This window comes from Pan paniscus, chromosome 20, assembly GCF_029289425.2.
Source record: "Pan paniscus chromosome 20, NHGRI_mPanPan1-v2.0_pri, whole genome shotgun sequence".
NCBI lineage: Eukaryota > Metazoa > Chordata > Mammalia > Primates > Hominidae > Pan > Pan paniscus.
Genome location: NC_073269.2, coordinates 50,585,081 through 50,612,984, shown reverse-complemented (window position 1 = coordinate 50,612,984; position 27,904 = coordinate 50,585,081). Strand labels below are relative to the sequence as shown.

Genomic DNA, 27,904 nt, shown 5'->3' with positions numbered 1-27,904 from the left:
TACTGAGTAAAGACATTCTTTTCAACTCAGAAACACCTTGCATGCCGCCTCCCGCCGCCTCGCAGTGGGCGGGACTCGAGGTGGACGCGCATTTACGACACCATCGCCCCTAGGATCGGACTGCGCTGCGGAGGGTTCTGGGAAAGGTAGTCCCACACCTCGAGTCGACTACTTCCGTTTCCGGTGGGCGCGTCACCTTGGTTGCTTCTTAGGCAGTGGTGAGGCGTCTTAGAGACGTGCATCTCCATGCGGTTGTACTGTCAGGCCACGGGAATTAGGATCGGCTCTATAGGACCAGTGTGAAGGGACAACGTGCCGCGGAGGGTCGAAGCCCACGGATTTCCATGAGCTCGGCCTGGTGAGGCAGGGGTGTAAGGAGGCGCACGTATCGAACATTCTGAGCGCCTGTGGGGGGTGGGCCCGGGTCGGCAGCCCTCGCAGTCCAGGCTTGGAAAAGCAGTTTGAGGCCAGCTCTGGCTTTGAGATGAGATCTGCAGTGCGGGAGACTCCACTGTGTCAGTCGCGGATCGATGACATGAATTTTCTCAGGGTAGCCGCCCACCCACTTGTGGAGTAATTTCACAGTTTTCTGCGAAGTCATTTCTGTAAACAGGAAGTTGATTCCCTGTGTTCTAATTTTATCCTTTGAAATGTATTAAGCGCTGTGCAAGTCCTAGGAGTTGGTTTGCTGTATCGTTGCTGGCTCTGCTTTTTGTAGCCGCCTAAGCACACACAGGCAGAATTTCACTTGTAAGTGTCCCACAGCATGTGACAGTCAGCTCTGGATTCAAATCTTGAGATTTTGTCTTGATTCTCCTTGTCTCCTGAAAGGGGCAGTGAAAGTAGGCTTCTAGACGGTTTCTTTGGGCATCAGGAATGGCGTGTCCCTTGTACTCTGAGTCCTATAGGAAGAGAGGCTCTTTTCCTTGGCTCCTGAAGCAAGTAGCGAGGGTAGATTACAGGAAGGGGTAGATTACATCTAGCTGGCACTGAGAGATTCCCCCTGTGGCGTGGTGGGAATTGGGATTAAATCATGGTATCCTGCTGTTCATTTTTCTTTCACAGGCTTCCTTCTTGGAATTGTTCGTTTCTCGGAGATAATTGTATAAAACAGGGAGAAATAACCCCACATCTCTTGACACTAGAGCTCCAGGTGAGTGAACTTTGGTTCTCTTTTGTGGCAATGCCAGGTCTCTTGGTGACCTCATTCTTCATCCCATTGATTTCACAAATGTTCATTCAGACCCCTTAGCCACACCTGCCTTCCCCTAGAAATGGGGAAGGTTTGAGGAATTTCCCAGTGTCTTTATTTAGTGTATTCTCTTCTTGGCTCCTAGTAGTGGGTCACTGGGTCAGTAAAGGCTTACACCGTTTCAGCGCCATGCTAGGGAAGAAACGCAGGGTAGAAATAATTAGAGTAACTGTGATGGTGTATATTAACTGAGTGCTTACTATATGCCAGGTATTATGCTTTATCCGTGGTGTCTAGGACAGTGCCAGGCTTGCCAATAAATATTTGAATAAATGAATGTATTTCTATTGAATTTTCTGAGCAAGTTTGTATGTTAGCTATTATCCCCATGTCACAGATGAGTTGCTAAGGTTTAAAAAGTTAAAGAAACTTAAGTAAGACCTGGCCAGGAGACCTTCTAAACAGAAACCAGGTCTTTGCGCTTATGCTTCCTTCTGGACTTGTCTCATCCCAGGTTTTTTCACAGCTGATTTATTTGTCAGGCAGCTCTTAGAGACTGTCCCTGACCACCTGATTTAATGTTGCTCTTTCCACAGCTGCCACGTATGTTTCACCTGCTAGCACCTACATTCTTGTTGGAAAACAGGAATCTATCATGTTTGCTTTATTTTCTTCATAGCCCTTTTTGCAACCAAAGGTCACCTAATTTGTAGAGAGATTAACCCACCCGAAAGTAAGCACCATGAGAACAATTACCTTTTCCATCTTAATTTACTGCTGTATGTCTAGTGTTTATTCTCCTAAGATGTTGTTAGACACTGAATGTACATTTACTAAATGCATGAGTTCCTGTATTCCTAGGTTAATGCTGGGTTGGGTCAATGGTAATAGTATATTGATGATTTTCTGTGTACCACATACTGGGCTTTGAAGTTTATTCACATAGGCGTGTGTGTGTGAAAGAGAGAAAAACTTAAATTATTTTAGTTTTGCAAGTAAGGATTATCTTTATTTGACAGAAGTACAGACTCATTCAAAAGGTTAAGTCTCTCCTGTGGTGTTAATGTAACTACAAAGTGGCTGAACCAGAATTCGAACCTAAACCTTTTGACAACTCCAGTTTTGAGAAACTAGAGCTGCAATTTTCAAAACCCTGCTTTCCCTTTTGCTATCTTATTATTTTATCATAACTTCATAATTTACCTGTTTTCCTCAGACTTCAACCTCAGAATCATATTTATTTCTCCTCCTTTTCATCCCTACATGGAATTATTCTTTTAGTTTTGTTATTTCTACCTCTGCAATTACCTCTTATTCCCATTACTTCTGTGTCCCACTGCCTTTGTACCAACTCTTTCTGTCACCCTCTTTCTCCCCCAATGTGAGCTCCATGCAGTCCAGAAATGTATCCTAAGCACATGGAACACAGTAGATATTCATTATGGCTGCTGATTTCCACCTAGAATGTTAGCAGCTGCATGAGCACAGAGTCATTGTCTGCCCTGTTCACTCTTGGGTCCCAACACAGCCAGCATAGTCCTTAGCACCCAAATTACTAAGTCCATGAACTGGAGAACAAAATCAGTTCTGCTGTGAGGTTTTAGCACCCAAATTACTAAGTCTATGAACTGGAGAATAAAATCACTTCTGCTGTGAAGATGACATCAAGAGGACCCAAGGATCCATATCAGCAAGCTGAGTTCAGGTTACTCCCGTTCTCCCATTTAAATATTTATTGAGCACCTGCTGTGTGCCAGGTGCCAACTGAAATACTGGCCCTCATAGAGTTCACATTCTTGTGGGTGGAGAAAGATGGTCAACAAGAAAAATAGACTGTAGGTAGGGTGTCAGTTTCATGGAGAAAAATGAAGCAGAGAAGGGTGTAGGAAGTGCTGGTCTGCCAATTTGAGAAGGATAATGAGGGATGAATTTCACTGAGAAAATGGTGCTTGAATAGGGACCCAAAGCAGGTGAGGGGCCTGCAGGCATCTGAGGAAAAGCAGTTCCAGGCAAAGAAAACAACACGAAGGCCTGGTGATGAGGGCATGTGAAGAACAGCAAGGAAGCCAGAGCTGAGCAGAATGAGAAAGAGGGAGGATAAGTGGGAAACTGAATATTGGGAAGGAAGATAGTGTAAGGTCTTTGGGCCATTGAAAGGACCTTGGTGCAAGGTTTTGAGTAAAATGATGGTTTTGGCCAGAGAAGAATATGAGTTTATATTTTTAAAAGATCACTCCAGCTGCTGTGTAGGAAGTAGACTGAAACGAACAGGAGTAGGAATGCAGAGGCCATTTAGGGGGCTGTCACGTTAATGCAGGTGAGACATGATGGTGTGGACGGTGGCAGCAAGAATAATCTGATTCTGGTTCTGATTTGTAGGTATTTGCTGATGGATTGGATGTAGAGTACGAGGAAGAAATCAAGGATGACTAGAATATTTCCTCTTCATTTCAAAGGAGAGAAGTACCTCTAGGGGCAAATCTGGACTTTTCTTTTGAACATGTTTTTTGAGTTGCTTTTTAGACATAAGAGTGGAGATGGCAGGTTGCCATGGAGTCATCAGTGTGTAGATTGTGTTGAAGGCCTGAGGCTGGATATGTTCACCAAGGGAGTGAAAGAAGATAGAGAACTTTATGTGCTGACTCTTGAGGCTTCCTGACCTGAAGAGTTCAGGGATAGGAGGAGGAAGCACAAGGAAAATTTTTACCCACTGGAAGTCTCTGGAAACCCTGAAAATCAGCCAGTCAGAGGAAGTGAGGGTAACTTAGCAAGTTTGCTTCAGGTGTGGCCCCTGGACCCACTTTGTCAGCATCCCCTGGAAACTTGTTTAAAACACAGACTCCTGGGCTCTACTGCAGAGATACAGAATTAGAATCTTTGGAGCTGGACTCTAGCAGTCTGTTTTCATCATTGCTCATGGTGATTTTTAAACATACTGAAGTTTGCAAAGCGCAGTCCTAGAGGATCCTGAAGTTTGAGTTTAAGTGGCATTGCGGTGGAGGCCTTGTTTCAGATCTGGCCTCTACTCTTCCCTTTGTCCTTTGTGTAGGAGGGTAGCGTGTTGCCTGGTTGTCCACACCTGGGTCAAAGGGCAATCCCCAGTTCAGGGCAGTGCATGAAGGGAGGGAGAGAGAAAGATGCTTGTCACTGTGGGCCATGCAGAGGGCTGGTACAGATGGTTAGAGGAAAGAAGGAGATTTGAGTTCCTGAAGCAGTAAAATCCAGTGAGTGTCCTAGAGTAGACAGCCCAAGTATGTGTATCTGTTTGTCTGAACTTGACCTTGAGACTTGAATTTCAAGAGGAAAGAGGCCAGGCAAGGTGGGGAAGGTTGGAAACTCATGTCCACTGTCTTTGCACTACCTCCTGAGTAGCTCTGAGCAGATTGTAAGAGTTTTGTTCAATCTGTGTGCATCACCTCCTGCTGATAGAATTGCTTAGGACCCTTAAGTGCTTCCCATGTGCCAGAGCCATGAAAGGTAAATAAAGAAAAAGAAGACTCAATTATTTTGATGACTTAGAGATCTGACCATGGAGGCCGTGTGAAAGGTGGTAACCAGCAATTCATACCATGTGTTGCTGGATCCCAGAGTAATTAATTCAGTCTGGGGGGTGGGGCGGGGCAGAAGAGGCTTAATTTTGAAAAGGAATTCTTGCCCTGGGCTCTATGAGCATAAATCAGGAGTTCCATGAATTTGAATGGGAAAAAAATTATACTAGTCTAAGTCACAAGTAGCATTTCATTGTGAACATAGGTGCTAAGCCACAATATTATTAGCAGTACTTGTGACTTTGTCATCCATATACATCATATATATTTTTATGTCATATTCTGGTTTGTGCAAATATTTCAGAGTATTGTTTATGCTCATTACTCTTTTGAAATTGTAGTTAAATTTATTATTTATATTGAATGTATTAATAAAGTGGCACTATACTTGCACAGTGAGCCATGCAGAGTTTTAATAGTTTTGAAGGTTGTATTTCCATATAATTCTTTGCATTTCATTTTATGCATTTAAAACTTTATTCTCAGTAGGGATCTTTAGGTATCATCAGATTAGTGAAGGGGGGCCATGGCACAAAAAAAGTTAAAAACGCTGACTTAAGGATGGCTCTAATCTTTATCCTGATTTCTATAATCCCTAAGTATGGGGATTTATTGTATTTTATTTTTTTTGCAAGTCAAACAGTGTTGTGTTAATAAAGCTTTTCCTCTCCAGGTGTTTCTTCACAGGTCACAGGTCCCATATATTTGTGGGGTCTCTCTGCCCTTCTGAGGGGCCCTGTGCCTTACTGAGAATTTAGCTGCAGGACCCTCCTCACAGACTCTTCTGTGACTGTCCTTACCCATCTGCAACACTCTTGGCTTTGTGGACTATGAGCCCCTTCAGAGTAGGGGACTAAACCTAACAAGTACTCAGTAAATGTCCTGTAAACTACTGAATGAATACTATCCAGAGGATGTGAACCACAGCCTTGGGGCCCAGAAGAAAGGACTAAGTAAAGTTCCCTCCTGAACCTACAGGTCCCCTGACCATGGGAAGCAGTCACGCTCTGGACAGTAAAGGTGGAGACAGGAACTTGTCAGAGCTTGGAGAGTTTCCGGAATGAAAAAGGCCTGGATCTTCTGCGTCTCCAGCTTAGGAAAACCAGAGAATAAATACAGTTGCTGTTGCTCGCAGAAAACCTAGCAGAAGAGACCATGGAGACTTTGACCTCAAGGCATGAGAAAAGAGGTGACAGCTAATAGAGGGGGTGGGTGGAGGGAGAATCCAAACTGAGTGTGGAGGAGAAAAAGTTGGGTGTTGAGGAATTTCCTCAAGTGAGAAGAAACCAGTCTGTAAAGCTGGGCACCTTCCTACCAGGTAGATGATCTAGAGCTCCAGGCAGCACCAACTCCTCCTCATGGCCTCTTTCTCCTCCTACAGCTCTTCATTCTCAAGCCTCAGCCATTTCCCAAGATAGGGAGGAGAAGATCATGTCTCAGGTGGGTTGTTTTCTTTTCTCTCCCGAAATACCACCTTAGGCATCAGAGAGAAAACATACGTCCCTTCTCGGTAAAAGGAAAAGGAGCGAAAAATGTGTTGGGTGAATACATTTCTCATTGCATTTATCCACAAAATAGTGATGTGAGACAGATAGTATGATTCTGTTTTAGAGATGAAGAAATGAATAGGGGATCCAGGATTTGAACTCAGGTCAATTGGATTCGATAATCTACCTTTCCGCTATGCCTTCCTGCCACCGCAGTAGCTTCATGCAGAGGCCCAAGCCTAGATTAGCAGAGAGATGACTCTCCAAATACTGAATCATCGCTGCCTGGGTTGTTCTCCTCTGTGGAACGTTATTCATTTATAGATGTAATGTTCTCCATGTAGTAGACACTACCAAAAAGTATACCATGCACAAAGTTAAAAAAAGAAAAACATATTAGAAAAGTTTCATCTATGACAAAATTTTAATATCCTTATTTTCAGAAGAGGGTTATGCATAAAGACCTGAGCATTCTTGTTCAGGAAGGGAGCAGAGAAAAACTAATGCCCACTAATCATATGAAAAGACTATAAGCCTCTATTAATCAAAATGATACACATTGAAATAAGATTTATGATTATTCTTCTAGCAGACAGCCAAAGATTTGAAAGGTCAACATGCACTGTTAGCTGGGATATGGAGAAATGGGTACATCCACACAGCTGCAGGAGTATTTCAGCCTTTCTAGAAGTTCTCCTTATTCTGGTCAAGCATTTCCCACTCTAAGAATTTTTTCTAAGTCAGAATAAATGTGCAAAGAATGATAATTGCAGCATCATTCATAACAGCCAAATGTGTATATACGCATATATATACACACACATATCTACAAATATATATACATATATATGCACACACACACACATATATATACATACAAACACATATAGTGATAAAGATTCCATGTTCATCTGTTGAATTAGTGAATTGTAGTTTCATTCGTTCTTTTGTCTAGATTCTAAGCTGCTATCAAGTGATATAAAGTAAATGAAAATATAGGGATATGGAAATAGGCTATCCTTTAGTATATACATATTTCTTAATTTTCTTTTAAACTGAAAAAAATCATAGCCGTTGCAGAATTTTAAGTATGTTTTTTCAACACATGAAACATTATTTTCTAAACCTTTCTTTTTATGAAAAGAGATTGTGAAAGGATTTTGAAGATTTGATTCACTTCTTTTACTGTGTACCTTAATTTTAAATATTATGATTACTTCCTGCTGTGAAAGTTGAAGCAATTAGCACGTTTTTACTTCCCACCATCTTCTGATGGTTATTATATTGTTATTGTCATTGTTGTCTTCTGATTCATCACCATCAGTTCCCCCAGTTGAGACTCACTTCTGTGTATTTAAGTCATTGCTCACCGCCTCTCCTTTTACCACAACTTTCTTACTTGAATTTATTTGTTGGTTGCCTCAGTTTCATCTACAAAGACTTTGGATGCAGTCTTTTTGTTCCCCCACGCCAAAGACTTGGCTGTAGTATCCTCTGCATTTTTCCAAGTTTAAGAATGTTGTGGGCCAGGTGCAGTGGCTCGTAATCTTAGCACTTTGGGAAGCTGAGGCATGCGGATCACTTGAGCTCAGGAGTTCGAGACCAGCCTGGGCAACATGGTAAAAATCTTGTCTCTACAAGAATACTAAAAAATTAGCTGGGTGTGGTGGTGCATTCCTATAGTCTCAGCTACTTGGGGGTTGAAGTGGGAGGATTGCTTGAGCCCAGGGAAATCAAGGCTGCAGTGAACCAAGATCATGCCACTCTACTCCAGCCTGGGTGAAAAAGCGAGACCCTGTCTCAAAAAAAAAAAAGAATGTTGGTTTTATGTTCAAATTGCAAGTTGCCAGGGCTTAAAATTCTTCATTCACACTTTCTGGACTCAGTACAGGTTGTGTCATTTTCTTCTTATATTAAGTCTTGTGTAGGACTTTGTATTGTGGCTTCTCCATTCACCTTCTGGTGAGCTAAATTCATTCTTGTCATTTTTTTCCAGAAGCATCTGTTGTGTTTATGCTTGGGTGTGTGGCATTTTCATGGATCACACTTTATTTTCCTTGCTCTGTTCTCTCGGGCATTAATTCTGTTTGTGCCTGATGTCAATTATTACTATTATTTAATCCAGTTGGTCATCCTGGAATACCTACTGGATAAATGGTGTAACTTCTGGATCTGTCCTTCCTATTCTTTCACTTTATTTTCTCTTTCTCTCCTTCCTTCTTCCTTTTCTTTTTCTTTTTCTTTTCTTTCTTCTTTCTTTTTGCCATTTTCCACTGCGTTCCAGAATCCTGTCCTGTTTTACAGTTGTTTCTTCTTGGATGTTCATTCATCTGTTTAGCTAATCTCTAAGTTGTTTTTTTCTTCCAATCCTAGCAGCGATTTTTTTTTACACTTAAAAAATTTCTGATTAATTCTTTTTCTAGCAAGCTCCCCCCTACACAAAAATTGAGTGGGTGTAGCTTTTTGAGTCCTGTGTGTTAAGATGGTCTGTGCAGTTTACAACTGTGAGACTCTGTGGGACTCCCATGGAGATGTTTTTGGGTTGTCTGCCATACTCACTCATAGTATTAAACCTCTGTAGCTCAGCCATGTTAATAATACTAGTTTATATATATTTCATTATAACTTTTAAAATAAAGATTTAGTAGAAGACAGACCATACCAAGGTCTATAATGAAATAAATTAGGTTCCCCCAATTGAAATTCTGTCCTCGCTAATATGCCCAACATTAACAAAGAGGTGTGAATCCATCAATATCTTTGTCATGTGAAAATATATGTTACCTTCTTTTTAAAAAGGAAATGGGGCTGGGCATGGTGGCTCACACCTCTAATCCCAGCACTTTGGGAGGCCAAGGCGGGCAGATCACCTGAGGCCAGAAGTTCAAGACCACCCTGGCCAACATGGTGAAACTCTGTCTCTATCAAAAGTAAAAAAATTAGCCGGGCATGGTGGCGCACACCTGTAATCTCAGGTACTCGGGAGGCTAAGGCAGAAGAATCGCTTGAACCTGGGAGGCGGAGGTTGCAGTGAGCTGAGATCATGCCACTGCACTCCAGCCTGGGCGACAGAGTGAGACTCCATCTCAAAAAAAAGGAAATGGAAACATGTATGCTTTCCATGTTATGTGTATTTTACTACCATAAGATATTCAGTTCTGATTACCACCAGTTTTAGCACTACAAACAGTACAAACACATGTGATTTTTGCATCCTGTTCTTTAATCTTTAAATTCTATGATGTAAGTGTCTGAATATTGCTGGCCCAAAGGGGTATGCTTAGTGTGGAAAAAGCTACTGAAACTCTAAGTTCTGTTTGTATTCTGACACTCAGCAACAATAATCACAAGCAGAAGACTTCTGTGACCAAATGTGTGTGGGTTTCTCCTCAAGTAAGCAATCAGTTTTGTGGCAGTTTTGCTGGGTGCCCTTCGGTTCAATTCTGACACTGTCTGCCCGGAGGTAGTGTCAGATCCCACAGGTTGAGGGTTCTGTCCCACAAGAGACTGCTCCTCCCTCCCACCAGTTGCAAGTTTAGGCTTCCAGAACTTGTGACCAACCAGCTGCAAGTTGGGGTTCCCACAACCCACTCTTTGGGTTTGATTAATTTGCTAGAGCAGCTCACAGAACTCAGGGAAACACTTATGTTTACTGGTTTATTATAAAGGATATCACAAAAGGATACAGATGAAGAGATGCATGGGGCAAAGGTATGGGGGAAGGGGCATGGAGCTTCCATGCCCTCTCTGGGCATGTCACCTTCCCAGAATTTCTCTGAACCTGGTCCTCTTGGGTTTTTATGAAAGTTTCATTAGGTAGGCACCAGTGATCAACTTCACCCTCAGCTCCTCTCCCGTCACTGGAGGTTGGGGGAGGGGGAAGTAGTATAAGTCCAATCCTCTAATCCTTCCTTGTTCTTTCCAGTAAGCAGCCCCATCCTGAAGCTACCTGCCAGCTGCCAGCTACTAGTCAACCCATTAGCATAGAAAAAGACATCACGGTGGAGTTTCTAAGGGCTTTTGGAGTTGTATGCCACAGAGACCAAATATCTATTTCACAGCATCACACACTTCGTTGTAAACTGTTAATATATTATTGCCACAGTATTTGAGAAGAAATCATAGCAGTTTTTGCTGTTCTGCACACATTCAATCCCAAGAATGATTAGTACTAAATATTTTTGCTCATCTGATGGAGGATATGTGGCAAAGATGCCCCATTTTATTTTGCAGTTTCCTGCATTGTAAACATGATAAGCACTTTTCATATGTATATTGGCTATATTTGTATTTTCTCATCAGTAAATTGCTTAGGAAATACTTTTGCCTATTTTCTCATTAATTCATTTTTACCATGTTTTTAGAAGCCCTTCTAAACACTTATCAAAAGTGTTATAATTATTTTCTCTCAATCTTTACTTTTTAAAAAATTTTAGGTTCAGGGTACATAGGCAGGTTTGTTATATAGGTGAATTGCATGGCATGGGGGTTTGTTGTACAGATTATTTTGTCACTCAGGCAATAAGCCTAATGCCCATTATTTATTTTTCCTGATCCTCTCCCTCCTCCCACTATCCACTCTCAAGTAGGCCTCTGTGTCTGTTGTTCCCTCTGTGTGTCTAAGCGTTCTCATCATTTACCTCCCACTTATAAGTGAGAACATGCAGTATTTGATTTTCTGTTCCTGCATTACTTTGCTTAGGATAATGGCCTCCAGCTCCTTCCATGTTGCTGCAGAGGATATGCTCTCATTCTATTTTATGGCTGTATAGTATTCCATGGTGTATATGTTCCACATTTTATTTATCTAGTCTACTGTTGATGGGCATTTAGTTTGATTTCATGTCTTTTCTATTGTCAGTAGTGCTGCAGTGAACATGTGTGTGCATGTGTCTTTATGGTAGAATAATTTATATTCCTTTGGGTATATACCCAATAATGGGATTGCTGGGTTGAATGGTAGTTCTGTTTTAAGTTCTTTTAGGAATCACCACACTGCTTTGTATGATGTCTAAACTAATTTATATTTCCACCAGCAGTGTATAAATGTTCTTTTTTCTCCACAACCTTGCCAGTGTTTGTTGCTTTTTGACTTCTTAATAATAGCCATTCTGACTGGGGTGAGGTGGTATCTCACGGTTTTGATTTTCATTTCTGTAGTCATGTTGACCATTTTTAAATATGCTTGTTGGCTGCATGTATGTCTTCTTAATTTTTACTTTCTTAATGGTAACTGTAAAGAAGTTTAAGGTTCTTATATAGTTAAATGATTTATTAGTTCCTTTTTGAAAATTTACTTTCATGTAGTTTCAAAAGACCTTATCCATTTTCAGATTAATCAAAAAGTCATCTAAATGGCTCTTTAATATTTATATTAAAAATGTTTTTCTCATCAGCAAGGTCTGAAAAAATGTTTTATCCCTAGTATAACTGTAATTTATTTTTGTAAATGACATAAGGTTGACATTTAAGTTCATTTCTTCAAGATGGATAGCCAGTTATGAAAATGTTATTTTTACATCAATCATTCTTTTTCGAGTCAACCAAAATACCACCCTCATTTGTGTGTGTGTAAATATATATATATTTATGTTTGTACATGTAAATATATAAAATATATATATACACACACATATATGTATGTATACATATCAAATACAAAGACAGAAGGAAATACAGCAATTGATTGATATTTCACATGGACCTGACTGCTCCTGCATTCTGTGCTCTGGTTCACCGAGTTACTTGTACATCTGCATTGAATACCAACTCTTTTTTTAAGACACAGTCTCGCTGTGTCACCCAGGCTGGAGTGCAGTGGTGCAGCCACAGCTCACTGCAGCGTTGACCTCCCAGGCTCAAGTGATTCTTCCACCTCAAGTAGCTGGGACTACAGGTGCGCCATCACACCTAGCTTATTTTATTTTTTGTAGAGATGTAGGTCTCCCTATGTTGCCAAGGCTGGTCTCAAACTCCTGGAATCAAGTGATCCTCCCATCTTGGCCTCACAAAGTGCTGGGATGACCGGCAGGAGCCACTGTGCCTGGCTTAAACACCTACTTTTGAAATTTAGAAATTTGATTTAAAAAATGGTGTTGGAATTAAAGTTTGGCTAGAACTTAGTAATGGTGCCCTTTTTTTATGGTGGTTTTTGGATTGGTGTTGGTTTTTGTAGTTGTTGTTGTTTGAGACAGGGTTCTCTCTGTCACCCAGGCTGGAGTGCAGTGGTACGTTCTCAGCTCACTGCAGCCTTGAACCCCCAGGCTTCCACCTCAGCCTCCGGAACAGCTGGGACTACAGGTGCACACTACCACATGCCACTAATTTTTCTATTTTTTGTAGATATGGGGTCTTGCCATGTTGCCCAGGCTGATCTAAAACTCCTAGGCTGAAGTAATCCTCCCATGTCCGAGTCCGGGCTAACATGTCTCCCTGTAAATATTGCAGTGGCGTCCAATGTGGTCTCCTTGTATCTATACTTGATCCATTGCTATGTTTTTCCATGCTGTGTCGGGTTCATAATTTTAAGACAGCTCACCTAATCTTATCACTACCCACTGTAAACTACCCTTCAGTGTTTATTTGTTTCCTGCTTTTGGGAAAGACCAAAATCATCAATGTAGCCTAAGAGGCCCTGAGTGATCTGGCCGCTGCCTACTTCACAGCGGCATTGCCTGAGGCTAAGATACATGTGCCGTGCTTCTTACCACTTAAGGGTTTTCACCAACTGTTCCCACTGTGTGGAATTTTCTCTCCTCTGTTTTCCCTCAGTTAATTTCTACTTATGCCTCAGAATTTAGATCCAGTTTTACTTTCTCAAACAAAGCATTTGCCTCTGTAAACATTGCTTCTGATAAGAATGGCATACAGTACCTGGACTGTCTGCAAACAATATGGTTTCTACTGAAAACCTGCTTTTCTGGAAGTCTGAAACTTTGGTATGTGCTAGTCAGGAAGTCAGGAGGTACCTATGTGTCCAGCCCCCAATGAAAACCCTGGGCACCGAGTCTCCGCTGATCTTCTCTGATAGACAGCATTTCACAGGCCTTGTTGCAATTTATTTTTGGAGGAATTAAGCATATCTGTGTGACTTCAGTAGGAAAGGACTCTTGGAAGCTTGCACCTGGTTTCTTTCCAAGTTCACCCCATGCGTCTTTTCCCCTTGATGATTGTGTTTTATTTTCTTTCACCGTAGTAAGTCTTAGCCATGAGTGTCACTGTATATCAGGTCCTGTGAGTCCTCATGGCCAATCATACGACCTGGATCTGGTTTTAGGAACTGCCAATACTAGCTCCATGAAACTCTAGCTTTTTGGCTCATCTCTCTAATTCCTGGTGCCTAACATTATTTTATAGGTACTGAATATTTCTTGAAAAAGTAATATGGTATGCATTCTGTATTAGTCTGTTCTCATGCTACTAATAAAGACATACTCGAGACTGGGTAATTTATAAAGGAAAGAGGCTTGAGTCACAGTTCCGCATGGTTGGGGAGGCCTCACACTCATGGTGGAAGAGCAAGGGATGTCTTACATGGTGGCAGGCAAGCGAGGCTGTGGAGGGGAATTCCTGTTTATAAAGCCATCAGATCTCGTGAGACTTATTCACCATCATGAGAACAGCATGGGAAAGACCCACCCCCCATGATTCAATTTCCTCCCATCAGGTCCCTCCCATAACACGTGGGAATTATGGGAGCTACAATTTAAGATGAGATTTGGGTGGGGACAGAGACAAACCATGTAATATGCACTAAAACTTTCTATAGCTACCATTCCTTCGTATCAAAAATATATGCATGACTTAAATAAAAAAGTCAAGTGAAAGCATTCATCTCATTCTTAACTTGCAATACCTTGTCGCAGGTACTCCAGGGACATGCTGAAGGCAAAGTATAATTCTGAGAGCCCTCATATGCAGTTGTCAAGAAAGCTTGCCACTGTCCAAGTGAAGACAGCAATGATATTACAGTAATATTTTGATGATCACTGTATTGCAGAATACATGACTGCCATTTATTCTCACTGAACTGGAACAATTAGCTTTAAAAACACAGGCCACCATTCGTAGCTGAAGGGGACACAGCATAGTTTGAAATTCCTTGGTTCAAAATGCTACTTTTGAGGTCTCACCTGGTTGAGGAGATGGTTGCATGACATAAATTAGCTGATTTCTGTCAGTTGTTGACATGGAAGTCCCTTAAAAAGAGTGTGGAAGGGAAGAGGGGCTGTGGTAGCAAAGAGCAGGATTTGCCTACCTGGTGATGGAAGGGTAGTGAATGATTGGGAAAGAACCATCATTCTGGCAGAGAGAATGATTTCGGGGTACATGCAGGCATGGGCACAGTAAACTAGGCACTGTTGGAACTGTAAATTGTAACAGACTTCTTGGAGAAAAATTTGGCAATCTACAAGTCAGAGTCAGATTATAAAATGTGCAGACAGGTGATTCACCTGATCCAGTTCAGAGAAATTTCCTGAAGAAGTGCTCACAGTGGGCTAGGTGTGTTAGGCCATTCTGGCATTGCTACAAAGAAATACCCAGGCAGATCACGAGTTCAGGAGATCGAGACCATCCTGGCTAACATGGTGAAACCCTGTCTGTATTAAAAATACAAAAAAATTAGCTGGGCATGGTGGCACATGCCTGTAGTCCCAACTACTCAGGAGGCTGAGACAGGAGAATCACTTGAACCCGGGAAGCAAAGGTTGCAGTGAGTCAAGATTGCACCACTGCACTCCAGCCTGGGCAACAGAGCAAGACTCTGTCTCAAAAACAAGCAAACAAACAAAAAAACCAAAACAAAAACCCGAGACTGGGTGATTTATAAAGAAAAGAGGTTTAATTGGCTCACAGTTCTGCAGGCTAAACAGGAAGCATTGCGCTGGCATTTGCTGGGCTTCTAAGGAGGCCTCAGAAAGCTTACAGTCATAATGGAAGGTGAAGGGAGAGCAGGAACTTTATATGCCTAAAGCAAGAAGTGTGGCGGGAGAGTTGGGGGGCAGGGGTAGAGGTGCCATACAATTTTAAATGACCAGATCTCACAAGAACTCACTATCATGAAGATAGCACCAAGTCATGAGGGATCTGACTGCATGATCCAAACACCTCCCACCCCCACTTCCTAGTACTGGGGATTACAGTTCAGCATGAGATTTGGTCAGGGACAAATACCCAAACTATATCAGTGGGCAAATATCCAAATATCAGTGGCTCACCCCTGTTAATCCCAACACTTTGTGAGGCTAAGATGGTAGAATCACTTGAAGCCATGAATTTGAGACCAGCCAGAGCAGCACAGCAAGGTCCCATCTCTACAAAAAAATAAAAATTAGCTGGATGTGGTGGTGTGTGCCTGTAGTCCTAGCTACTTGGGAGGCTGAGTGAGGCATGGGGATTGCTTGAACCCTGGAGATTGAGGCTGCAGTGAGCTATGATTGCACCAGTGCATGCCATCCTGAGCCACAAAGTAAGAGACCCTGTGTCCAAAAAAAAGTGCCCCAAGTGAGCACAGGATATGATGTGTTTCTTGCTTGATGCTGCATATCTGGGGTAGTTCAGTTGGTTAGAATTGAAATTACTGGCACCAAACATTAATAAACTGGAGTTGACACACCGGGCTGAACAACTTCCTGCTATCTTGTCTTCTTTTTTTAGAGATATGCAGTTTATCTTTATTGTTTAGATTTTTATTTATTTATTTATTTAATTTTATTATTATTATACTTTAAGTTTTAGGGTACATGTGCACAACGTGCAGGTTAGTTACATATGTATACATGTGCCGTGTTGGTGTGCTGCACCCATTACCTCGTCATTTAGCATTAGGTATATCTCCTAATGCTATCCCTCCCCACTCCCCCCACCCCACAACAGTCCCCGGTGTGTGATGTTCCACTTCCTGTGTCCATGTGTTCTCATTGTTCAATTCCCACCTATGAGTGAGAACATGCGGAGTTTGGTTTTTTGTCCTTGCGATAGTTTGCTGAGAATGATGGTTTCCAGCTTCATCCATGTCCCTACAAAGGACATGAACTCATCCTTTTTTATGGCTGCATAGTATTCCATGGTGTATATGTGCCACATTTTCTTAATCCAGATTTTTAAATTTTTTTATTTCTATAAACCTGCTCTGTGGACACCAGTTTGTCTTCATCTAGTAGATGTTTGTGTTAATGGTTTTTCATTTTAGGAGCCATTGAGCTTCAAGGACGTGGCTGTGGTCTTCACTGAGGAGGAGCTAGAGCTGCTGGACTCTACCCAGAGGCAGCTGTACCAAGATGTGATGCAGGAGAATTTCAGGAACCTACTCTCAGTGGGTGAGAGGAATCCTCTGGGTAATTGGAACTGAACTTCTTGGAGTGTTCTTGTTCCTGGAGAGAAGATATTTTTGGCTTTTTTACACAGGTTAAATCCTATTTTTATAGAACTCTTAGTTTCAGCTGCTGTAAAAAATTGCCAGACTGAGTGGCATATAAACAACAGAAGTTTATTTCTGGAAGGCACAGTCTGAGATCAGGGTGCCAGCATAGTTGGGTTCTGGTGAGGGCCCTCTGTCAGGGTGCAGATAGCTGACTTCCTTTTGTGTCCTCACATAGCAGAGAAGAGCTCTCTGGGCATCTCTTTTCTAAGGACACGAATTTCTTTCCTGGGGGTTCCACCTCCATGACTTAATTACCTCCGGAAGACCCACCACCTCCTAATGGTATCACGTTGGGATTTAGGATTTCAACATAGGAATTTTTGAAGACTGGGGTAACAGATGGAGAAACTCCAAGAAATGCATCTCCAGGTGAGAACCATGAGGACTAGAGGTCTTGGAGACAGGAGCCTCGCTGGGCAGTGAGAAGTGAGCTTGCCCACAGGAGGTCCCATTCCTCACCCCTTGTCTTGCCTGTGGGTACTGTTGGCAGCATTGTAGATGATTATTCTGCAACTTCATTTCTTCCGTTCAGTTCCTACCTTCTCATGGTTTCTCTATGCCTTTCACAGAATATCATACCCAGAATGAGCGAGGGACCTCTGGACTTCCGTCCCTCTAATAGAAACAGCCAGGCAGTAGAAGGCAAGCCAGTGGCAGAGACTGTCCCAGAATACTGAGAGTCCTTAGATGAATTTCTCACTTTCTTCTAGTATTGTACTAGTCCCTGGTTATAAACAGGTTCTTGTTACCCAAGCCCTGAAAGAAAAATAGGCAATAAAGAATGTCAGAAAACATGGACAAATTTTTAAAATCATCCAGAGCTGTGGTAAATATGACAGTTTGATCCTTTGCAGCCTGGGATCCAAAGGTTCTCAAGGCATAAGTCAAATATTTGTGTGTCTTCCTGCCTTAACAGTATTTTCTGGATTCCTATTGAATCTGCTCACACAAGATGACACAGGTGGTGCACTTTGGAAAATTTGGCACCCTCCTGAAGTATGGCTCACAAATACGCAGAAGTACAGTCACCCCTGAGACACAGTGCAGGGAGAAGGCCGTGTGGGCTTCCTGCATTTAAATGCCAGCTCCACCACTGCCTCACAGTATGGTGGAATAGTGTGCTAGGTTACCTACCCTCTCTCTGACTTGGTTTCATCATTGGAAAATGAAGGTAATATAATGGTTTCTACTTGAGTATTATTCTGAGGTTTAAGTCAGTTAATATGTGTACATCATTGGCAGATAGGAAGTGTTACAATAGTGTCAGATATTATTAGTTATAGCAGCATTATTAAGCGAAGAAGTGAACTTTCTCTATAAAAATCTGTTCCGAAATTCTTTTTTTGCCTGGCAATTCTATGATGAGACATAGTTTGGTACTAATAGGATCATACTAGCATTTAGCTTCAAAACTTATTAATAGGAGCCTCCTCTTGTCATAAACATAAGTGCTCTAATAGTTATGATACATAAAGCCTAATTTTTCTCCAGGCTATTATTAGTTCAAGTCTGAAAGTCTGATGTCCCTGAGCCAGTCTTTTACTAGTTCTCATCTCTGAATTGTCTTTAACCTCATAGGAGACAAGAATGGAAAGGATATGGAGTATATTCAAGATGAAGAATTAAGGTTCTTTTCACACAAAGGGCTCTCCTCGTGCAAAATCTGGGAAGAGGTGGTAGGTGAATTACCTGGGAGCCAAGAGTGTAGAGTAAATCTGCAAGGAAAAGACTTCCAGTTCTCAGAAGATGCTGCTCCCCATCAAAGGTGGGAAGGAGCATCTACACCATGTTTTCCAGTTGAGAGTTTCCTGGACAGTCTACAAGGGGATGGGCTTATCAGTCTAGAAAATCAACAGTTTCCAGCCTGGAGAGCTATAAGACCAATCCCCATTCAAGGATCTTGGGCAAAAGCGTTTGTGAACCAGTTAGGGGATGTTCAAGAAAGATGTAAAAATCTCAACACAGAAGACACAGTATATAAATGTAACTGGGATGATTACAGCTTTTGCTGGATATCTTGTCATGTTGATCACAGATTCCCTGAAATAGACAAGCCGTGTGGTTGCAATAAATGCAGAAAAGACTGCATTAAAAACTCTGTACTTCATCACATTAACCCTGGAGAGAATGGCTTGAAAAGTAACGAATACGGAAATGGCTTCAGGGACGATGCAGATCTTCCCCCCCATCCAAGAGTACCTTTGAAAGAGAAACCCTATCAATATCATGAGTTTAGTAAGGGCTTGAGGCACAGTGCCCATCTTAACAGACATCAAAGAATTCCCACAGGAGAGAAATCTGTTAAGAGTCTTGAGCGTGGTCGGGGCGTCAGACAGAACGCACACATACATAACCACCCCAGAGCCCCTGTGGGAGACATGCCCTATAGATGTGATGTCTGTGGAAAGGGGTTCAGGTATAAATCGGTTCTTCTTATTCATCAAGGGGTGCACACAGGAAGGAGACCCTATCAATGTGAGGAGTGTGGGAAGGCATTTGGTCGAAGTTCAAACCTGCTTGTCCATCAGAGGGTCCACACTGGAGAGAAACCATATAAATGCAGCGAGTGTGGGAAGGGCTTCAGTTACAGCTCAGTGCTTCAAGTCCATCAGAGGCTGCACACAGGGGAGAAGCCCTACACCTGCAGTGAGTGTGGCAAAGGCTTCTGTGCCAAGTCTGCACTGCACAAACACCAGCACATTCACCCTGGAGAAGAGCCCTACAGCTGTGGCGAGTGTGGAAAGGGATCCAGCTGCAGCTCCCACCTCAGCAGTCATCAGAAGACACACACTGGCGAGAGGCCCTACCAGTGTGACAAGTGTGGCAAAGGTTTCAGTCACAACTCGTACCTTCAAGCTCACCAGAGAGTTCACATGGGGCAGCATCTGTACAAATGCAATGTGTGTGGTAAGAGTTTCAGTTACAGCTCAGGGCTTCTCATGCATCAGAGACTGCACACGGGAGAGAAACCCTACAAATGCGAGTGCGGGAAGAGCTTTGGCCGGAGCTCCGACCTCCACATCCATCAGAGGGTCCACACAGGAGAGAAACCCTATAAATGCAGTGAGTGTGGGAAGGGCTTCCGGCAGAATTCGGACCTTCACAGCCACCAGAGGGTCCACACGGGAGAGAGGCCCTACGTGTGTGATGTGTGTGGGAAGGGTTTCATCTACAGCTCCGACCTCCTTATCCATCAGAGGGTCCACACTGGAGAGAAACCCTATAAATGTGCTGAGTGTGGCAAAGGCTTCAGTTACAGCTCAGGGCTTCTCATTCACCAGAGAGTCCACACAGGCGAGAAACCTTACAGATGCCAAGAGTGCGGAAAGGGCTTTAGGTGCACATCAAGCCTTCACAAACATCAGCGAGTCCACACGGGAAAAAAGCCCTATACGTGTGATCAGTGTGGCAAGGGATTCAGTTATGGCTCTAATCTTCGCACCCACCAGAGGTTGCACACAGGAGAGAAACCCTACACTTGTTATGAATGTGGGAAGGGTTTCAGATATGGCTCAGGTCTCCTTAGTCATAAGAGAGTGCACACTGGCGAGAAGCCATACAGATGCCACGTGTGTGCGAAGGGCTATAGTCAGAGCTCACATCTTCAAGGTCATCAGAGGGTCCACACTGGTGAGAAACCCTATAAATGTAAGGAGTGTGGGAAGGGCTTTGGCCGCAGCTCCTGTCTTCATGTTCATCAGAGAGTCCACACTGGAGAGAAGCCCTATACGTGTGGTGTGTGTGGGAAAGGCTTCAGTTATACCTCAGGTCTGCGGAACCACCAAAGAGTGCATTTAGGCGAGAACCCTTATAAGTAGATGTACATAGAGGATTCCATCTGGGAGTCAGAGCTTTCTATCCATCTGAGAGCCAACACAGGAGAAAAACCATAGGAAAGTGACACGTAGGAGGGCTATAGGAGAAACTGATGATTTTACATTTTCTAGTCTGCATAGGAAGGGAACACCTGGACATGTGATAAATAGGTTAGCACTTCAGTTACTAACTTCAGTCTTTAAGAGTCTGTTGTGCAGCGGAGTAGGCTTTAAAGAAACAGTGCAGCAGTGGTTTCAGTAATAATCCTCACTTTCATCAGAATCTGCCTGGGAGGGAGCTTTTACAATGTACAAGTGGTGAGAATGTTTCCAAGGTGCTAATTATGGACATAGATTCTTTGTGTGGGTTGATAGCTACCAATGGGACAGTGTAGAAACAAGTTTCCACCTTTCTAAAACAGTTTGGTATATACCTTTTTAAAGATCGCTTTATAAAAACAAAAAGATAACATTAACATTTATTGAAACAAGTCACTCTGAGAAGACCAGGAACAAAGTCCTCTTGGCAGATCTGGGTGATGTGTGTGTCTCACATTTTTATCATGTTTTTATGACTGTTCTATCTTGCAGGTAAGCTTTACAGCTCTCAGAGGAGTTGTAGTACACTACAGAAATATGTCTTCTTTCCAGGTTCAAAAAGCAAAATCTGATTGGCATTGCATTGAATTATTAATTAAATAAATTTATTAATTGGCATTGCATTGAATTTATAGGTTAATTTTGAAAGAATGTGGCATCTTTGAAATGCTGATTTTTTTCACTTTAAAAAAAAATGACTTTTTTTTTTTTTTTTACCACTGATAGTATTTCATATGGTCCCTCAGTAATATTTCTTAGAGATGGTTAAAAATAGATTCTGAGTCATCTTAAGCATATTTCTAGGAATTTGTTTTATTGCTCTCATGAATATAATGGTTTTGCTCCAGTTCATTTCATAGTTTAACACATCAAATATTAGGTATCTTAAAAATCACAAGTGCCATTTCACCCTGCAGGTTAGCAGTATTAAAATAGAGTCATCAAATCCCCCATCAGTGGAGGCGGGGGGGGTGGTTGTAGAAACAGTCTGATATGGTTTGGCTCTGTTCCCCACCCAAATCTCATCTCAATTTTAATCCCCATGTGTCAGAGGAGGGCCTTGGTGGGAGATGATTGGATCACGAGGGCAGATCTCTCCCTTGCTGTTCTCATGATAGTGAGTTCTCATGAGAGCTGATGGTTTTAAGGTGTAGCCCTTCCTCGCTGTCTCTCTCCTGTCCCCTTGTGAAGAAGGTCCTTATTTCTCTTTTGCATTCTGCCATGACTAAGTTTTCGGAGGCCTCCCCAGCCATGTGGAACCGTGAGTGAGTTAAACCTCTTTCCTTTGCAAATTACCTAGTCTCAGGTAGTTCTTTATAGCAGTGCAAAAATGGACGTAATAAGTCTTATGTACTCACTGGTGAGAGAGAAAATCCGTGCATTGTTTTCAAAAGAATTCATTAACGTATCAATTCAATTTCTATAACCTTTGAAGTGGCAGTAAATATGTAGTAATTGATACTTGGGAGATATTTGCCCACTTGGGCAAAAACGCATGCAGAAGGTGGAGTTTTTTTAAAACATTTTTAAAATAGCAAATGTTAATATTCCAGTTTCCATTGGTAGGAAATTTTTTAGATAAGTTCAGGCATATGTATGCAATGGAAAGCCACTAGAAATCTTCAGGCACACAGATAATGACAATGAAGGTTGCTCATGAAGTATTTCGTGAACCAGGAGAGTTTTAGAACAACAATTATAGCATGACCCCATTTTGTTAGTATGTTTTTCTGTGTGTATGTTTAGAGCAACAGAGAAAAAAAGATGTGGGAGAGGACATATAACTACTTATCTCTAGTGGTGGGATTCTGAATGTATAATACATATGTTGTACTTTTATGTATTTTACTTTGTAACAAAGTATCTTTCCGTTTTATAATAACAGTAGAGCTATTTTTTACAAATTAGCCTGATGGAACAATCCCTTATGATTAAAGATTCATGTTGTAACCTCTATAACTTTTTTGGCTTTTTCTCCTGTTTACCCAACTCCCTGTACCAAAGATAAGGCATACAAATGAGTGATGTAAATACTCTCAGAGGCTACATCATTTTTGCTGGCTGGTAGGAGATAAGGCAGTCTAGATAATTAGGAGCCATGGTGTTTCCATTTTTCAGTCCTGCCTTCTTGGACTAGTGAGCCCGCAAGCCTGGTTTTGTAGAGGGCAGCACACCATCACGTGTTCCTCCAGGATAACCTCTGTCTTGGTGACTCAGGAGACCTGGGTCTGCTCTGGTCTGAGCCTTCTGCTGCCTGGAGCTGCCAAAGAGAGAAGACATGTCAAGAGGTGGGGAACAGGCACTTTATATCTAGATAACCAAAGTATTTACCGTGGGAAATAAGGTTTCAGAAGGGGGCAAGGGGTAGGGATGAAAAGTAATTTATGGAACTGCAGCAGGGTCACTTGGGATGTAGGGTTTTATGGCCATCAGAACAAATGCAGACACCCCTCAGACCTCAAAGTTTGTGGCTGAAAAGTTTAACTCATTCTGTATTCCCAGAGGTTGTCAGCAGACTCCTCAAATTCTGGGCAGTATCTCCCCCAATGTTCTGGAGGCAGCTATCAAATGTTGGCAGGGGCTGCAGTCATCTGAATGCTGGACTGGGGCCTACAAGGTCTGCTCCCAAGATCACTTCAGGCAGGAGCCTTCAGTTCCTTGCTGGCTGTTAATAGAGGTCTCAGTTTCTCACCTCGTGGGCCTCCCAGGGCTAAAGGCCTTCATCATGTAGCAACTGACATCCCCCCGAGTAAGTAATCAGAAAGGAGAGAGCAAGCCAGAAGCCAGGGTGCCTTTTATGACCCAGTCTCTTAAGTCACCATCACTTCTGCTATATTCATGAGTACTAAGTCTAGGCTACACTTAAGGGGAGGGGTCACATCTTAAAACCACACCACCTATGTAATCATGGGAGACTAATGTGGATAGGATGGACATGCCAACAGTGGGTCTGCCTTGTGCACTTGTGCTGTCTCTTTTCTACTTTGGGGTCTGCAGTCCTTGAGGTCTCACTGGGTTGCCTAAAGTTTACTCAGGTGCCAACCAGCTGCTAGGATTTCAGTGGCAGTAAGGTATACAGACAGTTAAGGAGAGAAAGCTGCAACTGTTGTGCAATGGGTTACTGTAGGGGTAGGAATTCAGTGCTTTCTATGAGATAAAATGAGGTGTTACTCTCTGGTGTCATTTTTTTTAATGCTATATGGTAGAAAGGTTAATACAAGTTTAAGGGGATTTGCAGAGTTGTAAAAGCAGCCCATCTGTGGGGACAACATTGGAAATAAAATCTGGTAGTACATAGAGACAGATATTAAGCAAGTTGTCTCTAACTGGAGTGGATTGGTAGGGGAGATGGGTCTGGTCAGAATATAAGGTTCATGCTGATAGTAACATCGTATCCTACCAACAAGTTGATGTGGCCGTTTGGTAAGGTGGGTTCAGATACAAAGGATACCAATATCCCGGAAGCATGTGTGGATCTAAACAAGTTGCAACTATACTTCAGGACAGTCATCAGCCTGAATGCACATATCTCAAGTATAATAAGGGCTTTGTGAAGTAACACTATGCCTTTAAAATGACTTGAGCAATCTCTTGCATCCAGATGTGTTGCTAAGAATACCGAAAACACCTAAGCCTGTTGCACTGAACCCCAGAGTCACAGCATAACATGGGATTGTGCAATTTGGCCATCAGGAGTGACTGCATATCACATTCAGCCTCTCGAATGGCTACTACTGACATTTGGCCAGTCAATAGATACTATGTCAGACCCTATTTTAACCACTAAGAGTGCAACCATTAAGAGTCATCTCTCTGCATAATCTGACCATGGGCCCTTGCATGAAGCTATCATAGGCAGGCAGCAAGCAGAGCAGAAAGGCAGATCATGAAGTCGTACTGACCTGGGTTTAAGTCTGAGATCCACCATTCCTTTCTTCATCTCTAAAACAGAATCACACACTCTGCCTCACATAGAAATGTAATGTATTCACCCAATACATTTTTCACTCTTTTTCCTTTTACCAACGGGGGAGGTATGTTTGCTTTCTGATGCCTGAGGTGGTATTTCACAAGAGAAAACAACCAACCTGAAACATGGTCTTGTCCTTCCTATCTCGGGAAAGGGCTGAGGCTTGAGAATGAAGAGTTGTAGGAGGAGAAAGAGGCCATGAGGAGGAGTTGGTGCTGTCTGGAGCTCTAGACCATCTACCTGATAGGAAGGTGCCCAGCCTTCCTATCAACACCTTAACATCACAATTAAAAGAACTAGAGAAGCAACAGCAAACAAATTCAAAAGCTAGCAGAAGGCAAGAAAGAACTAAGATCAGAGCAGAACTGAAGGAGATAGAGACATGAAATATCCTTCAAAAAAATCAATGAATCCAGGACCTGGTTTTTTGAAAAGATTAACAAAATTACATGGACAACTAGCTACACTAATGAAGAAGAAAAGAGAGAAGAATCAAATAGACACATCAAAAAATTATAAACAGGATATCACCACTGATCCCACAGAAATACAAATTACCATCAGAGAATACTATAAATACCTCTACACAAATAAATAGAAAATCTAGAAGAAATGGAAAATTTCCTGGACACATAAATCCTCCCAAGACTAAACCAGGAAGAAGTCGAATCCCTGAGTAGACCAATAACAATTTCTGAAATTAAGGCAGTAATTAATAGTCTCCCACCAAAATAGCCCAGGACCAGATGGATTTACAGCCAAATTCTACCAAATTCTACAAAGAGGAGCTGTTACCATTCCTTCTGAAACTATTATAAACAATAGAAAAAGAGGGATTCCTCCATAACCCATGTTATGAGGCCAGCATCACCCTCAAACCAAAACCTGGCAGAGATACAACAAAAAAAGAAAATTTCAGGCCAATATCCCTGATGAACATCAATGCGGAAATCCTCCATAAAATACTGGCAAGCCAAATTCAGCAGCACATCAAAAAGCTTATCAACCATGATCGAGTCGGCTTCATCCCTGGGATGCAAGGCTGGTTCAACATATGCAAATCAATAATCATAATCCATAACATAAACAGAACCAATGACAAAAACCACATGATTATCTCAATAGATGCAGAAAGGCCTTAGATAAAATTCAATATCCCTTCATGCTAAAAAAAACTCAATAAACTAGGTATTGATGGAACATATCTGAAAATAGTGAGATATTTATGGCAAACCCATAGCCAATATCATATGAAATGGGCAAAATCTGGAAGCATTCCCTTTGAAAACCAGCACAAGACAAGGATGTTCTCTCTCACCACTCCTATTCAACATAGTATTGGAAGTTCTGGCTGGGGCAATCAGGCAAGAGAAAGAAATAAAGCATATTCAAATAGGAAGAGAGGAAGTCTAATTGTTTCTGTTTGCATATGACATAATTGTATGTGTAGGAAACCCCATCATCTCAGCCCAAAAACTCCTTAAGCTGATAAGCAACTTCAGCAAAGTCTCAGGATACAAAATCAACATGCAAAATTCACAAGCATTCCTATCCACCGACAATAGACAAACAGCCAAATCATGAGTGAACTGCCATTCACAATTGCTAGAAAGAGAATAAAATACCTAGGAATACAACTTACAAGGGATGTGAAGGACTTCTTCAAGGAGAACTACAAACAAATGCCCAAGGAAATAAGAGAGGACACAAACAAATGGAAAAACACTCCATGCTCATGGATAGGAATAATCAATATCAAGAGAATGGCCACCATACTGCCCACAGTAATTTATAGATTCAATGCCATTCCCATCAAGGTACCACTGACTTTCTTTGCAGAATTAGAAAAAACTACTTTAAATTTCATATAGAATCAAAAAAGAGCCTGTATAGCCAAGACAATACTAAGCAAAAAGAACAAAGCTAGAGGAGGCATCAGGCTACCTGACTTCAAACTATACTACAAGGCTACAGTAACCAAAACAGCATGGTACTGGTACCAAAACAGATATATAGACCAATGGTACAGAACAGAGACCTCAGAAATAACACCACACATCTACAACCATCTGATCTTGATAAACCTGACAAAAAAAAGCAATGGGGAAAGGATTCCCTATTTAATGGTGCTGGGAAAACTGGCTAGACATGTGCAGAAAATAGAAACTGAACCCCTTCATTACACCTTATACAAAAATTAACTCAAGATTGATTAAGACTTAAATGTAAAACCCAAAACCATAAAAACCCTAGAAATAAACCTAGGCCATACCATTCAGGACACAGGCATGGGCAAAGACTTCATGACTAAAACACCAATAGCAATTGCAACAAAAGCCAAAATTAACAAATGGGATCTAATCAAATTAAAGAGCTTCTGCACAGCAGAAGAAACTATCATCAGAGTGATCTGGCAGCCTACAGAATGGGAGAAACTTTTTGCAAGCTACCCATCTGACAAGGGTCTAATATCCAGAATCGACAAGGAACTTAAACAAACTTACAGGCACAAAACCCCATCAAAAAGTGGGCAAAGGATATGAACAAACACTTCTCAAAAGAAGACATTTATGTGGCCAACAAACATATGAAAGAAAGCCCATCATCACGGGTCATTAGAGAAATGTAAATCAAAACCACTATGAGATACATTCTGATGCCAGTTAGAATGGCGATCATTAAAAAGTCAGGAAACAACAGATGCTGGAGAGAATGTGGAAAAATAGTAATGCTTTTACACTGTTGGTGGGAGTGTCAATTAGTCGAACCATTGTGAAAGACTGTGGCAATTCCTCAAGGATCTAGAACCAGAAATACCATTTGACCCAGCAATCCCATTACTGGGTACATACCCAAAGGATTATAAATCATTCTACTATAAAGATGAATGCACGTGTATGTTTATTGCAGCACTATTCATAATAGCAAAGACTTGGAACCAACCCAGATGCCCATCAATCATAGACTGGATAAAGAAAATATGGCACATATACACCATGGAATACTATGCAGCCATAAAAAAGAATGAGTTCATGTCCTTTGCAGGGACATGGATGAAGCTGGAAACCATCAATCTCAGGAAACTAACACAGGAACAGAAAACCAAACACTGCATATTCTCACTCATAAGTGGGAGTTGAACAATGAGAACATATGGGCACTGGGAAGGGAACATCACACACCGGGGCCTGTTGGTGGGTGGAGGGCAAGGGGAGGGATAGCATTAGGAGAAATACCTAATGTAGATGATGGGTTGATGTGTACAGCAAATCACCATGGCACACGTAGATGATGGGTTGATGCATACAGCAAATCACCATGGCACATGTATACCTATGCACTGGGGGAACCCGCCCATGATGATTCAACA

The 27,904-nt window shown here is 41.9% G+C and overlaps 1 protein-coding gene across 7 annotated transcripts; it reads left to right on the top strand.

Annotated features, from left to right (window-relative positions):
* The first annotated feature begins 170 nt into the window (after nucleotides 1–170).
* On the top strand, nucleotides 171–27,513 carry ZNF229 (zinc finger protein 229). Of its 7 annotated transcripts, none has more exons than XM_008970775.4 (6): nucleotides 171–358; nucleotides 1,066–1,153; nucleotides 5,719–5,929; nucleotides 6,122–6,180; nucleotides 16,420–16,564; nucleotides 18,229–27,513. In XM_008970775.4, exons 3-6 carry the CDS (start codon nucleotides 5,896–5,898, stop codon nucleotides 20,466–20,468), a joined length of 2,478 nt encoding a protein of 825 aa, XP_008969023.3. In that variant the 5' UTR covers nucleotides 171–358; nucleotides 1,066–1,153; nucleotides 5,719–5,895; the 3' UTR covers nucleotides 20,469–27,513. The 7 variants fall into 7 exon arrangements, with proteins under 7 accessions (XP_008969023.3, XP_054960125.2, XP_008969025.3 ...); XM_055104150.2 differs by having other exon boundaries at nucleotides 177–358; nucleotides 5,414–5,929; XM_008970777.4 differs by having other exon boundaries at nucleotides 191–358; nucleotides 16,420–16,546.
* The last annotated feature ends 391 nt before the right edge of the window (nucleotides 27,514–27,904 follow it).